This window comes from Miniopterus schreibersii, assembly GCF_964146895.1.
Source record: "Miniopterus schreibersii genome assembly, chromosome: 6".
NCBI classification, from domain to species: Eukaryota; Metazoa; Chordata; class Mammalia; order Chiroptera; family Miniopteridae; genus Miniopterus; species Miniopterus schreibersii.
In genome coordinates this window covers 15563525-15580198 of record NC_138107.1, presented here as the reverse complement: position 1 = coordinate 15580198, position 16674 = coordinate 15563525, and the positions used below count along the sequence as shown (strand labels likewise).

Below are 16674 nucleotides of genomic sequence, written 5' to 3'. Positions count from 1 at the left end.
TTCAAAGCCACCCTCCTGAGATTCTACAATAATGACCTACTTAAGAAGAGAGTTACTAAAGAAAAATAAAACTCAAGAATTGCCACGTGGGGATCACTAGATTTTAGTATAAGTAATTTTAACAGGGATAGCAATCTTTAAAAAAAATTTTTTTCAATTACAGTTGACATAAAATATTATGTTAATTTCAGGTGTACAATACAGTGTTTAGTCATTCTATAACTTACTAAGTGTTCACCCCAATAAGTCTAGTACCCTTCTGACACCATACACAATTATAATATTACTGACTATATTCCCTGTGTGGGACAGCAATCTTAAAAAACAAGTAATGGTCTCCAAACACCCTAGGCCTTTCTTAATACTCTGAAGGAGCCACCAATGATCAATCTCAGCTTCACCACTTCTGGCCTGTGTGATCTTGGACAAATTATGCAACCTATCTGAACTTCCAACCTATCTAATCTGTATAATGGGGATAAACAGAAAGACCTCCCCACTAAAGTTGTTATGAAGATTAAATGAGATAATGTAGTGACGAACTTAGCACATGGAAAGAACCCAATAAATGCTCACCTCTATTAAAACCTATACCTTTACTGAACCTTCATTCTGTATTTATATATTTCCAGCCTGTAAACTCTTATTCTAGCAGAGGACAATTTTTAGGAAGCTTCCTATAGTTTTGAAGTCCACTATTTGGAGAATATGTCTGTGTTGGTCATGTCAATACCCATTACAATCATTTAACTTTAATCATGTTCCTTCTCAGTCTTGCTTTCTCCCAGATCAAGAAATCTTCATGTTTCAGTGTATTTTCTAATACTGTACACTTTAACTTTTTTCCAAATTTTAGTGAAGAAAAAATAGCTATAAAATATCTTGACTTCCAAATGCCCAATCATCAAGAAAATATAGCTCTATTATAAATATAGGATTACAGCATATTTGCTTTGTTGTGGACAATTATTCACAGTAGAGAAAAGCCACCTCAACCTGATCTCATAAAGGATTTCTGAATTCAACTTCCTGAAGAAACCTGAGACTTCTGAGATTCACTCTTAACTTGGATGAGTCAGAGCAGGTGACAGATTTTTTTAGGTATCACCAGTCAACCCCAAGGTTACTAACAAGGAAGAATACAGGGCCCAGCTCCGAGACACACTTACTAATTAACCCTAACAAACAAGAAACTGTCTTCACCTCAACCTCAGGTCCCTCAGACCTAGTATAATCCATTCCTTCACTCTACCTATCCAGAGTTACATTGAACAGTTTGTCTTTTCGAGTTGGCAGAACCATGGAGGGAAATACCATGCCCTACCACTCCAACAAAAGAAAATCCTTGATTTTTGTGTCTCAGGGGATAGAGGGGCCAATCATAGTCTTGATGTTACATCCTGGGTGGCTTCAATTACCTACAAGCACCCATGAGTACTGAGAGGAGAACTGAACACTATTTCACAGAAATTTTCAAAAGATGAAAACTGCTGTTAAACTTTGAATATTTTTATGGCCTTTTTAAAACTATAATTCATTATTTTTACATGGCAAACTTCAGAAACAGTATTAATATTATTTTATTACTATATTATAAAAAGTCAAAATATTGATTATGTTTTTATATAGATATGACAATTTCAAAGCAAAACCCTTGGTTTGGGGGTTTTTATGTGCACATATACTAGTCCTTGGGAAACCTGCAATGTTAAATATCACATGAGCATTTCAATAAGGCCCCATCCCTATTTCTCCCCAAACTTCTCCCCGAGCACCTAAAAAAGGGGATTTTAAAGGGAATTTGTAATGAAATTTGACATGTAACAAACTGAGAGAGAAAATCAGGTCTTTCCTATATTGTGGGCCTGCTGTCTCACAGACAGGATGTGACTAATCAAAATGACTAAATGGGAAAGAGGAGAAAGAAGCAGAGCAGAGCGCCTGGAGAGCTTGGAGCTAAAGCCCACGAGAAAACAGTCCCAGCCCTACCTGCGCAAGCGCGCTAAGAACTACCACCGGGCAGGCAGCGTGGACGGCTGGGATCGCAACAGCGCACTTTCAGAAGAAACCGTGGTTTCCTCTGTAAACAGACCAAATCTAGCTACTGAGCGTTCAGGTTAAATACAGAGGAACCAGTCATTTGACAAAAGGAATCCCTTCAGCAGTCATTCCAACTGAAACAAAGTCTGTCCCAGACTCAGCTACTGTCAAAGCTGCATAGCCGCGCTCCGCACGGCTTGTATTCTAAAACGGTGCGGGAAATCCAGGGCCTGCGCGCACGGGGCGGTCTCTCTCCCAGCTCGCTAAGTTGAGGGCAAGGCTCTGATTAGCTATCCCTTTCTTATCCGCAAGGTACGATGGTCACAACTGCCACATTAACAGGACTTTTGAGGAGGGAAGTTTTTACATGTTGTTCTGGTGAATCAGCAGATTATCCATTTTTACTGTGATTAACAACTCCAGTATGTCTGCGTGGCAGTGCGATGGCCTGAGAGACAGATAAGAAACAAAAGACATTTCTTGCCTTTAAAAAACTTACACAACCGGTTGGAAAAGACTAATGGGTGTAAAACAATTAATTCAAAAATGTTTGAAGTATGTACTTGTGTCTTTAAAAAAAAGCTGTAGAGAGAGAAATGAAGCACAGAACACTAATGTCAGAGTGGACTTTATAAGTTCTCCCTCTAGGGTGGTGTTCCTTTGGCTCAGGCTACCTAGAGATTGGCTGCATCTGCTTTCCATTCTATAAACTCCAAAACCTAGAAGTACAGAAGCAGCATACCCAGGGGACACTCAAAAGTGCTAATTGGGGGAGGAGGGTTCCCATGTCTCAAGTTGTCTTGGCATAAATGGAGACAACCGTTTATTTCATCCTACGGGTATGAGGAGAGGCAAGCTCTCTTCTCTGGGTTGGACCATAGCTTCTGAAGTGTGTAATTGGTGTAGGGAAAGGGAAGGAGTGGCTGTGCATTTCCTGAAATGATATGTAAAAAGTCATGGGCTCTAAGAACAGCCATACTTTCAAATGATTGCAAAGCTAAATTTCATGTCTGCATAATTGAACTCCAAACACATGGGCTCATAATAAGAGGGGGAGGAGGAGGGCAGACGGTTAGAAAAAAGGCACCCTAGGAAATGAAATGACTCAGAGAGGACATGTAGAAGTCTTTTCTTAATAAGTCTGGGGGGGGGGGGGCAGAGGCAGAGCAGTCAGAGAGCTTTACAAAAGCCCAGAAAAAGGAACGTGTGGACACTCAGTGGTTGCTCCTCGCAGGCCTCCTTTTGTATACACTTTGGTTAAACGTGTGTGGGTGTGAAGAAGGGCCCGCTTTCCTCAGGATCATTCACAACAAGGCACCATGGACATGGTGCTGAACTTCATGCAGAGACGGGAGGAAACGAGTGAGCAGGGCAAAGCCTGAGCCAGCACACAGAAGGCTTCTTCCTGTTTGTGCTGCCAGCAGGGTTCTGTGTAATGTGACACAACAGCCAGTGATTTCTGCCAAAGCTCAGTGTCTACAGGGAGCACCTGCTGCATTTGGGGAGTAGGGTGCAATTAGATCGACATCTGCCCCCCTTACCCTCCACCCATTTTTTTCTTTAATCAGTACTCAAATCAGGCTGTGTAGGCCTCAAATATTTCTTGAGAAAAACTGGGGTATTTAAAATGAGCAGAGTCTACTAGTTTAAGATTATGCCTCTCAATTGCTACCAGGGTCAAGTAAAGTCAATACTATTAACAGAGAGGGGCAGATTTACAATTTCCATCCTCAACTATTTGTCATATTACTGTCATTCATAATATACACTCACATTCACACGTACATTAATTCCCATTTCAAAACAACTTATACTAAATACTGTTAAATTCTATGTCTTCTCTAATAACCCTTTTATAGCTAGAGTGGATTTGAATGAACTTTCCCACTTACTTCTAGTTTTCCTGACTAATAGAAAACATAGTCCTAAAACAAATAGGTTCCTCCAAGCACAGGAAGAGCCCTGGGCTGGAGGCTGTGGCACTAACTGTGCAGTCGTGCACAAATTTACTTTCTTTGAGTCTGACTGTTTTCACCTGTAAGATGAGAATGAATGGGTTATCTCTATGATGTTTTCCAGCTATGAAATGCTATGATTCTAATTACTCAGAAACATGAGCTCCCTACTCTCAGGCCTTTCTGGAGATAGCCGTGGCAACAAAAATTACTAAAGCCACATTGAGCTCAGTTGGGGTGGTTGTGGAATGTAGCTGACGGGCTGACATCATGGACCTCCCAACACAGGGTTGGGCTCATGTCAGCAGAGAAGACACTAGCAGCAAGATTTGGATTCCCCCTCTTGTCCCCACTGGGGGCTTTCTCAGACTGACCAAGGTGGCTGCCAGATCACTTGGCAGAAAACCAACCCAACTGAGTCACAGAGCTTTAGACTGAAATTGGAGGGGGGAAAACCAGCAAACTGGCTAAAATTGGATGCTATGTAGGGTATACCAGGCATGACAACAGGTTGGTACAATAAGAGGAACTTAGTAAATCTTAGGAGACAGCAGCAGAGAGGAGGACGAGAAATGAAATATATAGCCATCATTTCCTGCACTAGATGCTAAAAGAAAATCCAGAAGGAAGCTGAACTATTAGAACAGCGTGATGAGAAGCAACTTCGAAGTATCACTAACTTACTGCTTCCCCGCCTTTCGGCTAAGATCAAGTGAAGTATCACTAACTTTCGGCTGAATGGAACTCATAACTCTCTTACAGAAAATGAAGGGATTTTCTCATTTAAAAGGAAAACCTAACAGAAGCAACAAGAGGTCACAGCACATGTCACACTTATCCTGGCCTCAGCCTGGGCATACCCTGGACCTCAGAACTAAAGACGGCAAAGAGAGGGGAATAAGCGATAAACAGGTAGGACCAGAACTTGAGATATAACTGGGATGTGGTACTGGCCAAGGGAAGTGACTCTTTATTCAAGTCAAAGTAGTGAAGTGGAGACAATAAATCCAGGTTCTAATCAGTCTAATATCAACATCCAGGGTTATAGAAGGTCTCAGGCATGGTGATTCCTGTTGTCATATAGCTAATGGTATCCACAGTTCTAAGAAATGTCTCCCGATCATTCATCCATTCATTCAAAAAATATTTATTGAGTGCCTACTCTGGCACTGTGCTTGGCACTAGGGATATTAAGCACTCATAGAATTTTCAGTTTGACAGGTGAAAATGACATTAACCAACTAATCATACAACTGCGGTAAATGTGAAAAATGACTTATCCTTGGCACTATAAGAATGTACCATGGGGACTCCAAACACGCCTGGGGGTCAGCAAAGGTTTCTCTAAAGATGTGGTGATTAAGCCAAGAACCGAATGGCAAGCAGAAGTCCAGTAGATAAGTAGGTGGGGATGGATAGAACTTCAGGAAAAGCGAACAGCATGAATCAAGTTCCTGGGACTGAGGCAGTATAGTTTTAGAAGGGGAGTTGAGAAAGACAGTTTGGTTGGATCACTGACAAAAGGTTGAAAACAGTGTGACATGAGACTGGAGAGCAGGCAGGGAGGAGCCAGGCTATGCAGAACCTGCTGGGCCACCCTGGAGGTGCAATGGAAGGTCGCAGGGGTGTTTTTAAGAATGGTGTGACATAATCAGATATGCATGTTTAAAATCTCCCTCTGACAGCATCACACTAGAAACCCGGCAGAAGTCCAGTCTAAGTCTGGGCACACAGGGAAGGGAGTGGAGGGAAAACAGCAGCTGAAATGGACACAAGGGTGGTGCCCTCAGGAAACTGGGAAGCAGCCTAGAGCACTTAGCTGCCCCCACACAACATCTGACCTTGAAAATAAGGCTCCTGAGACGTGCCTGGCTGGATCAGGGTTGGCTCTGGGTGAGCAAGGTAAGCCTGGTGTAACTGGCCTTGGGCCTGCAGTGGAGAATTAGGCAGGCTCCACCTGGTACATTCTGGTTCGGGGTAAAGCCCGGGCACCTGTACATTTAATGAGCTCCCTAGATGACACTAAAGTTTGAGAACAATGGACATAATTTTTACTGATGACAGTTAAAAAGGAAAATTACCCAACACTATTTTGATTTAATCTTCCTTATCAAAAATTTTTTCAAACACAAGAGCAGAACAAACATGCTTAAAAGGAAATTAAGGCCCAAGAGAAGTAAGGAGATAAGAGCAAGCAATTTGCTGCTTTAAATGCATTCAAGTTTCTCCTCCAAGGTGAATTAATACCCCACAATATTGCAAGAAATTGTGGCAACCAGGTAGGCAAAGGGCTTCTAGTTGACAGAGCACAGACAGTCTACAAAGTTCTTCCTCATAGTAAGTAAAATATTTCTCTTTGTAACTCCACTCACTACTAATCTTAGCTTTACTCTCTAGGATTACTCTTCCATGTGACAATTATTAATTTATTTTAAATTAATGCCTTTAAAGTTTACCACACAATATATAGTAGTTTTACATTCTTTTACCCCATTTACCTTATTCTGAAAATGGCAAAGCTATTGGTAAAATCTAAATTTCAACTACAGATGCTCCTCTACTTACAACAGGATTATGTCCTGATAAAACTATCTTAAGTTGAAAATATCATAAACAGAAAATGCATTTAATACACCTAACCTCCCGAACATCATAGCCTAACCAGTTTTTACTGAACGCATATTGCTTTTGCATCATCATAAAGTTAAAAATTATAAGTTGAACCATCGTAAGTTGGGGACCATCTGCAATTTCTTTGGAGCCATTGCTGTTATTTACTTGCTTGCAGTCCAATAAAAATTCTTAAGTCACTTTCAGTAGTCTATGTACAATGAGATTTTCACTTTGATCTCCACAGTGACTACAGGAAAGCAGACGGGTTCACTAAACTTGCTCCCTAGGATTACTAGAGCAATAGATTAAAAGAAAGCTCATCTGCCTATTGTGTATCCTAACCCAAGCAAGATATATGCCTTATCTCTAATGTGAGTTATAGCTGGTTCAGAGGCCAACCAGAAAGCAGTCATTGATGTGGATCAGTCAGCTTTAAAACAGGTACACAGTGATGTGTCCAAATATATTCTAATCCTAATTATGTCCAGCATCTTCATCAAAGTCTTGAAGAAATAGATGCAACCTTCCTAAGCTTCCAGATGAGACAAAGCTGTACGGACCAGCCAACACACTGGACGAAGAATCAGAACCATAAAGTAACCCCACAGGACAGAGAGAGGAGGTGAGAGCCAGGATGAAACTGGGTAAGAACAAAAGTATGGAGCTGCATGCAGTCAGCTCAAAGATGGTGGGGAAAGCCTGTCCTAAGAGCAGTTTTTCATGGACTGTGAGCGACAGTGCAATGGGATGACAAAAAGTTAACACCATCTTGGGATGTATTAACAGAGCACCAACAGATCCCAACCCCCTGTTGAAACAGAGCTAGAGGACTGTGTTTTCTCGAGGTGGTGTCAAGCTGAAGCTTTGGAGAGACAGAGCAAGCTGTGGGCCCTCCATCTCTCATGGGAGAAGTGGCTGAGTGAAGGGCCAAGAGCTCCCATCTACCTTCAACCTTTGCAGCAGACATTCCGACCTCCCTCCTGAACCGAAACTTGGGTTTGCCCAGATCTTTCCTCCTAACCTTCTCACTTAGTTGTTGTTCATTCTCCAAGGCCACAGGATGAGCCAGTTTCTCTTCAGTTCTTCCAACTTTACCATAACCTACAAACCTCCAGAACATTCCCTCCTGTTGGCAACTGGCTCAACATCTTTGTTTTCCCTGACTTGCACCGAGTCCTAGGACAAACTGTCATTTTCTCTGATGACCCACACACCAGAGCCCGCTCCTATTAACAAACTGTAACCACTGAAGGAGGTAATCACATAACTGAGCTGACTGGCTCTTCCGATTATCCCTCTCCTTAGCACGAGCCTCAATGATGCTTAACCAAGTCATTTTCCTTTCACAACATCCACCTTGATGAAAGCGCCAAACATTTATTATTATTCTTAACCCTTTCCCTACATCCTCACCTGCTTCCCACCTGAACCACCTTGTCAAGTTTCACCTTCCTGGGACCCTGACTTCTAGTTTCAGCTCTGAGAGGTTCAGAACTCTCTTGGCGCCTAAGTTTTCTTATTCATTAAATAGGGTTCACAATACTGACTCTTCTGGGAAGTCTGTCTTTTCCAGCTGTTTTTAAACAATTAAAAAGCAAGTCCTTAGCAAAATAAACAAAGCCCTAGAAAGAATCTGATAATCTTAACTGGGCGTAGTGCTACACAATTATATTCCTGGAATGCTTCTGTATAAATTGAAGTAAAAAAAAAACTGAATGAAAATACTTTTTAAGCTGATAATACATGTGAAATATTGTTGTTTTTAATCCTGCATAGTACAATACACACCAGCTCTCTGTTTGAAGCCCTGGGTGCCCATCCGTGTTTAAATATCAAAATACACCACCAGAGCATCTATTACACCAAATTGCATGCCTGCCTTGCCCCTGGGTTAGCCCTGTAGATTGAATATTTCATTCATTGTGCCAACAGTCCACTGCAAAAGGGAAAAGGGGTGAAAGAGGTCCTTAGGCAACTAATAAAGGGAAAAGATATGCAAACATGTATGTACACATTTACATATACACACATGTATGTAAAGCTGTAACTAGATATAAAACTAAGAAGAGAAAGATGATGCTTTGGAAAAGAATGAGAGACAGAAATTAAGATTTCCTCTGGGCAGAGACCTAATAACAGGCTAGAAATGGAGACATTAAGTGAGACATTATGTAGGAAATGGAGTCTTATCACAATTAGATATTAAACATGCATATTCTATTCCAGATAAGAGGAAATTATAAAGACAAGTTTTTGGAACTCGAGAAATTAATTTTTCTTGGAACATGACCCTCTCTGTTTTTCTGAAAGCAAAATAAAGCCAAAGCATCTTCAGTTAATACGGAGATTCCAACTGACAGAAGTCCTGAGACCTGTAAGAAACTAATCTATGGATGGGGCTAACTGGCTGAGCCACAACACGACGTGTTGACCACCAGGCCTTCAGAGCATCTCACTGAGTTGTATTCGTCAAAGCCAGCCCAGGCAGGATGTGAACCCTGCTCTTCCTCACACGGCGGCTGCCAGAGTTGCAGAGTGCAGCAATTTGCACACAGGACTTGGGCCATTTTATCACAAAGACCATAACCAGCAATCTCCTCTAAGGACAATTTCTGCTCACATGCGTGCACTTGGCTATCCTGCCCGAAAGTTCTAAAAGGAAGAAGATAGGACAAGACTTCCCAGTAACTTCAGCAATTAAAACACAGCACCACCAAAGGAGAAGAACAGTACTTCCAACAACCTGTCTTTGAGTGCGGTGATTTCAGTTCCTTAAGACACAGGTGGCTACAAGTGAGTAGGACCACAGTGGTCATAAAGCGCGAGACCTCACTTAACTCCCACTCTCCACGCCCGAGAGTTCTCCTCACACTGATGGCACCTGCGACTGTTCTTCCTGCTCAGTCCTGAGCATCTCATGGGTTCCTTTTCCCTCTCACTCACAGCCACTACCACCCACCCATGCCCACTGCACCTCCCAACTTGTTTCACATTCAAGAACCGTGTGGTCATTCAGCACTTGAGTAAAACAGTAACTTGAGAGACACTACTTAGTGGTGCCTTTCTATTTCTGAGGGGATTATACCAGTAAATGTTTCCGTGCAAGCACAGTGGACTCAGGCCTAGGACAGCCAGGTATATACACAACTCAGCCCAATGGGCCCAACTGGCTGCGATCCTCTTAATGTTTAAAGGAGGAACACTGTTTGCCAAGGGAATACAGAATCAGACTGAAGCTGGGTGGAAACAACTCCTATTCAGTCAAGGTAACTGCTGGTAAGATTACTGTTATTCTACATGATGTCTGGCAAGTTGTTTTTCAGGATATTCCTTAAATTGTTACCTTTAATATATATACTCATACAACTACAATTTAATCATTAAAAACAATTATATTGCATTTTAAAGCATAATTCAGATACTCCTAATGCATCTTTTTTATAAAAATATTGTCTCTAAGGATCCTAAATAATATCCAATGGAGAGAAGAAAAAGAACTGAGTCCCTTAGGACATGTCATTCAGACTGTGAGCAACATGCAGGCTTGATGAGGATGAGGGTGACTGCCTGCTAAGGATCTGGAACTCACAGTCAAGTGTAACAGCTGAAGAGGCCCTCAGCAAGTCATTTCTCAAACAACCAACTTCTCCCATCTGCAAAATATGTACTTTTCAGAACTGTTGTAAGGCTTTAATAAGGACTTTATGTAAAACCATTATGGAAGTACGTGTCAGCTCCCCAAGGGCGTGTGGTAGTTAAGAGCTATGTGGATCTGGACTTGATTCCTATGTTTACCACTTACTAGAGGTAAGTGGAACCTTGGGCAAGTGTTTTAGCTTCTCTGAGCCTCAAGTCTTCATAACTATCTCACAGAGCTGTTGTGAGGAGTATGTGAGATAACCCCATCAGAACAATACCTGGCACACGATACACATTCAGTCAATGCTAGCTAATAGTTATTCAATCAAATGGGTACTGGAAAAATAGTAGGGTTACAATAATGGATCACATTCCTGAAGGAGTTAATGACCTGTTCACTCATTCATCACCAAACCAAAGTCACCAAGCAAACGCACTATATAAGACAATGGGGATACAGAGATAAACAAAACATGGCCCTAGGCTTTGAAAGTTCAAATTCTGATGGGGGAGACAGACATGTGAATAAATAACTGTCATCAGTAGAACAGTGATATGGAAAACTCAGACTGAGCTCAGGGTAGAAGAGGCCTGGCAGAGGTGCCAGCATTTGATCTGAGTTTTAAAGAAAGAAAAGAAATGTTACCACCCTTAACTCTCTCCTGGGCCACTGCAGGAGCTTCCTAAATGATGACCCTGTTTCTACTGTTGCTCCCTTATGATCTATTCATCACATAGCATCCACAGTGACTTTTTAAAAATATGAAATATCATTCTCTTGCTTCACATCCTTCAATAGTACCCCACTGCAATCAGAACAAAATCCGAGCTCCCTATCAGGGCCCTGAAGACTCTCTAATCTAGCCCCTGCCTGCCTTTCTGTATTGTTCCCCATGTTCACTACTTCCTACCTGCACTGACCTTCCTGTCCAGGAAACACCACATTCACTGCTTCCTGAGAGCCTTTGCATGAGCTTCTCACTGCCTGAAATGCTGTGCTCATGGATCTTCAAAGATTCCTTTCCCAACTTTTTAATCAAAATTAGCTTCTTCCCTTCCTAAATTGCTATTGCATTATCTTATTTCATTTCCCCAAAGCGTTTACTATAATCTCAAATTGTCTCGTATGTATGCTATTTACCCATTTACTGACTATATCACTAAAATGTAAGCTCCCTGTGAGTAGAAGCTCTATCTATCTTGTTCACTTAAAAAACAGAATAACAGAATGCCAACCCCAAAGGTTAGGTGACTGTCCCAACCCGCCAAACGCAATGGCCTGAGTCAGCTTCTTTTTTAGGTGCAGTTCACCCATCTAGAGAGCACTGAGTTTAAAACAGTGATTATCTTGAGCAATATCTCCTAACAACACTATCCCTCCTCTACTGCTACCACATTCTGAATCCAAAGAAGACATCTGTGACAGACTAGGTACTTCCTAGCACCCAGAGACAGGCACCAGATGTCTAAAGATAAAAAAAGCTCCAGAGGAAGCAACTTCCTCAGGAAGCCATGAGGAGGCCCTGGGCCCTGAAGAACATCAACCACTAAAGACCGCAGCAGAGTGACACCATCAGACCAGCACTGCGAAGAAGCCAGCCCTAGAATTGCAAGAGGCACTGGAGAACACTAATATGAAACACTAAGTGCTTATGACTTCATCGATTTATGATTTCAAATTTCATTTCAGTCTTCTGGGAATCTGACTTGCCCTTTATGTAGGCAAGTGTGAGAACTAGTAGTGACTATACAACCAACCATGATCATCATTGTCAGTTTTGGGGTAAGAGCTTGAGATATCAAGAGAGCTAAGCCAGGAGAGCTAACTGGCCCTTTCTGTTACAAAAGCCTTTATCCAAAGGATTACATGAACGAAAATGCAGGTGTGGTACATTACAAAGAAGTCACAAAATCTTTTCATTATAGGGAAGGCTCTTAAGTAGAACTTAAATTTAATCATGCAATTATGTAGATCCCAAACTAGAATGATACCAAATGCCTAAACTATGTAAGTGCTACACTGAATGTGATTTCTGCCATTACTGTTCACCACCAGGGAACAGCGACACCCTGGGAGAGGAAATTAGAAAGAACAGTTAATGCTAAGAAGGCATGATATTCCAGCCCTTCTTGCTATGATTGCTTCTCATCTAAACTTTCATTCGTTCAACATTTAATGAGATGTTACCACTGCACTAGGCATAAAACAAAATAAATTCCTGTAATAAATCCCTCAAAGAATTTATAATCTAGCAGGGTAAGAAAAAGCAAATTCACGGAAGCTATAAAATAAGGCAATGTCAACTAAAGCTTAGAGGGTGGATAGGCAGCCTTCTAGATGAAGGTTCCAGGACTCTTTTCTGAGAAGATAACAGTGACCTAGAAGATGGGTGGATCTTGTCAGCAGACAGAGACCCCTGTAGATAGGACAGTAAGGGGGTACACAGAGAAAAATGTGTACTCAAGCAACAACAATATTATAGTCTGGGGCACAGAAAGTTAAAGTCTAATCTCTTCAGTTAGACTTTAACTCGACAGAACTTTTCTTCTCTCTCCCATATTATCTAAGACCCAATTCTCTATATGTGGTAAGCTCTAAGTCATACTTATTCAATAAATAAGAAAATTAATCCAGAGAGAGAAAAAAAAAAGGGAGCTATTCAATTTACTTTGAAGTTGCTGCTGTTACGGGTGTTCTTGGGTTTTCTTAATAATTTGGGTCATAGCAGAACTCTGCATGGTAGAAATCCTTGGTTATGGGCAGATACCTGTATTACCTCACTGACAATACGGAAGTATTTAAAGAAAGTACACATGACCAAAAGTGGGTGGGGTGGCACATATGTATGTGAATCTTCAAATTTGGAAAGTTTGAGTAAGTTGTTGGGACCAGTACCTTGTAGATGCTAAAACAAGGAGAAGACTGATCTATGAGTCAGTTCTACTATGCTGCAATCCCAAAATGCAGAGCTAATACTCTTGTAATATAATTCCAAAAAACTATCAGAACCTAGATATAAACTTGTTTTATGTTTTCATTTTTAGAAATATATCCAGTGAATATTTAAACATTATTTTGAAATGACCATGATGGAGTTGCAGCATGGTATTGTATAAGAAAAACCATACCACATTAGGAGTCAAGAGACCTAACTGTGCTCTGCCAGTAACTGGCTGTAAAACTGCAGTCAATGAGCTCAGCCTTCCTGAGCTTCTCAACAGGGAGGAGGGTGGAGAGAGGATGGCAACCAGAGGAGAGCTCAGTCTGTGCGGACGGCTACACACCTCATCTGCTCAGGTGCTCGCTGGGCATCAACCTGCCCCACCCTTACTGCACTCACGTATGGGGTTGGGGGAGGTGCCGCTAAAATGTAGCTTTTCTTCACAACTTTTTGGTTAACTATATCTAAGGTAACTTCAGATTCCAAAATGTCTCTGGTTCTATTTTATGATGTCATCTTTAGATCTGAGGAAAAAGTCTTGAGAAAAGCATCTTCTTAAGGGTATCTAGCAACACATAGGTTCCAAAGACCATTTTAAAAGTATTAGTCATTAGCAAAATATAATTAGCAAACAATTAAGGATTAGAACATATAAATATAAGTATATATAACTAGCTATCATAACTCCCTTACAAATCATATACAAACACTTTTATATATGTATGCATGTGCTTCTACACACACATACACACACACACAGAATCTAAGGGTTACTATAAAAACAAAAGGACAGGATCATCTTAATCAGTGATCCAAAGTCTATTATTTTAAATGCAGCAGCACCTGTAGCTACAAGCTTCAAATTCACAGTAGTGTGAATTTCATCCTTACAGTTTTATCAAGGACACATGTCTAGTGAACATATTAACCCTTTGATTCCTGCATACTAACACTTAGAGTATTTATTAGGCCAAGACATGGCTATTCTTCACAGTCTCTAAGATTATTCCCTGATGCAGATATCTGGTTCTCTTCAGTGTTCAGATATTTTATTTTTATAACTACGTTACTTTTAAAATATACACTCAGGCATCCTCATATATTCAAACTAATATTCATATACCCACAGAAACCTACTCTAAGTAAATATCCCGAAAAGCATATACCTAATAAGGGCAGGAGAGAAAGAGAGGGAGGTCATTTAATTTATAAACAATTATGTTTATAAATCATTAAGCCACTCAAACCTAACCACGATAGACTAAAACCTAACCATTAAAAAATATCCATTTTGAGTGTTTATTATATATTTTGTTTTGAGTTATTTCCCTCTCTATTCTAGTCCACCTCTGCCAAAAATAGCAACTAGATTACATGTAGACTTGCTTTCAGCTCTCAATACTTGTGAGCTGCAAATTAAAGATCTATGATGATTAACACACTCTCTTGTCAGCATCACCTAAAAGCAAGCAGAACAGTCCTAAAATAAGAGGTTTTTGTACAAGTGGGGCTGGAAAAAAAGAAAAAAGTTGGGCATCTTAACACATCAAAAGTGAATTGGTCTGTAATGCAATGCTGATGTTAATTTTTAAGAATAAAGGTAGAGTAAGCAGCTTACTAGAATGTAAAAGAGAAATGTCGCTTGAGGACCAGAGCTAAATGTGAATCAGAAGTAAAAATCTGTCTGCCAATGAGCTGCTCGTTGACTTTGCCTTATAACCACCAATCAAGGCTTCCTGTTAGCCCTGGGCAATTTGCAAGAAAACTTAATGAAATAGTTATATATACAAGAAATGTAAGCCCAAATCTGAGACAGTTAACTATAATTTTCTAATAGTGAGGGTGTGATGGTATCCCCTGCACCAAGTGGACACAATACAGAAACTTGTAACAAACATTCTCCCAGAGAGCACAGTCAATACCATTCCACCAGTGTGCAGACTGACACGGCTAAAATAGAAACTTCACCCACATTTCATCCCAAAGTTAGTGAATACTGGAATTTTTTATTTATTCTTTTATTAAAAAAAAAAAAAAAAGGCCAGTGTCTTCAAGTCTTGATTCTTTAATAAGTCATTCCATAGCTCCAGGAGTTCTGAAGTGAACACATCTCAGCTGGTATCCCCTCACCCCCAGCCTGCCAGAGTCTGTGCAAGTGAAACCTATGAGTCTGTCTTACCTGTAATCTGACTCTGTCCTTGTGGATTAAAAGGACTTGGTGCAGAGTTCAGGGAGGGCCGTGGGTTCTGAGGCGGGACACCTACTCTCATACTGGGATGAGGAATGCGCCCTAAATCACTGAGGCGGTCAGAGAACAAACTAGGTTTAGAGTCATCAAGCTTCTGTCTGTGCCCTGGAAACAGCAAATCATAAAATAAAAGCATATTAATTAGCTGAACAATTGACCATGCTAAATAGATATGTGACATACATACTGGGGAGTTAAGCCAAGGAATTATCAATACTGGTATTCATAATGAAGTGTCTATATAAAGCCTTCCATTTCAAATTGCTTTATAAGCATCATCTAGTGGCAAGCATTCCTAGTTCTGTTCTGTAAGTGGAGAGCTGAGGTCCCAGAGGGTGACTCAGAGTCAAGCATCATAGTGAGGCCAGGACACTGGAGCTCAAGAGGAACTCTCTGGGTACCTCCTCTAGCCTCTCAGTGAGGATGGGAAAGGTGAACGTGTTCTGGGATGTGTCCTCTTGTTTCATGAAAGACAAAACCTCCCCGAAAGTTCAGAGAGGCCGTGCTGTGACACCTACTATCCCAAAGTTGGGGCAGAAACAGAGACAAACAATTTGTGAAAGGGAAATTTCCATGATGACCATAGTGACTTTTTCTTTTTTATGTTACAATTAATACCTTACTGAGACTCTTCTCTGAAAAATTAAAACTCAATCCTTGAACCCCTTTAAGAGGAAAAAAATAACAGAAATATAGGCAAGGAAACTCAAACTTTCAAGAGGAACCTGGATATTTTGTGATATGTCAAAGCCTGGAAGCATATAATGAACTGTGTTAAACTACAGAGAATGCTTTTTTATTTTAAATCTAGTACTGTGGCTTTGTAAAAGAAATTGAAAAATACCTTTTGAGTTACCATGTGAATGTGAGAATCAATTATTTTAAAAAATAGAAAATAAAAAACTTTGCCTCTCTTTTAGTTTATTCAAGTCTAAAATCGAAGAAAACTCTAAATATTAGAAATATACAAATCAAAAGATAACCACAGTACTAAGACTCTTTTAAAAAGTCATCAAATCATACTTAGTAAAGAGAACAGTACTGTCTTGGTGCAACATGAATTAAGTGTAAATCTGTACAGTGGTGCTGTGGTGAACAAGTACAATAACGCCTGATACACAAACAGAAACGTACTGTGGATTCCTCCTTCCACACGCTGGTGAGGCCCTACTATGTTGCCCCAACATTTTAGTAAAACGTTAATAACTGAAGCTAATTTAAAAAGCCATTACAAAGA

General features: G+C 40.5%; 1 protein-coding gene across 9 annotated transcripts in view; it reads right to left on the bottom strand.

Moving 5' to 3' along the window:
* RUNX2 (RUNX family transcription factor 2) overlaps positions 1–16674 on the bottom strand; it is a 306549-nt gene that overhangs the window by 138846 nt on the left and 151029 nt on the right. For 5 of the 9 annotated variants that reach the window (XM_081140283.1, XM_081140284.1, XM_081140287.1 and 2 more), the window contains exon 6: positions 15369–15542. The exons of the other annotated variants lie outside the window; for them this stretch is intronic. In XM_081140283.1, the coding sequence (XP_080996409.1) occupies positions 15369–15542 (174 nt within the window). The remainder of the gene's footprint in view (positions 1–15368; positions 15543–16674) is intronic. 9 annotated transcript variants of the gene reach the window in all.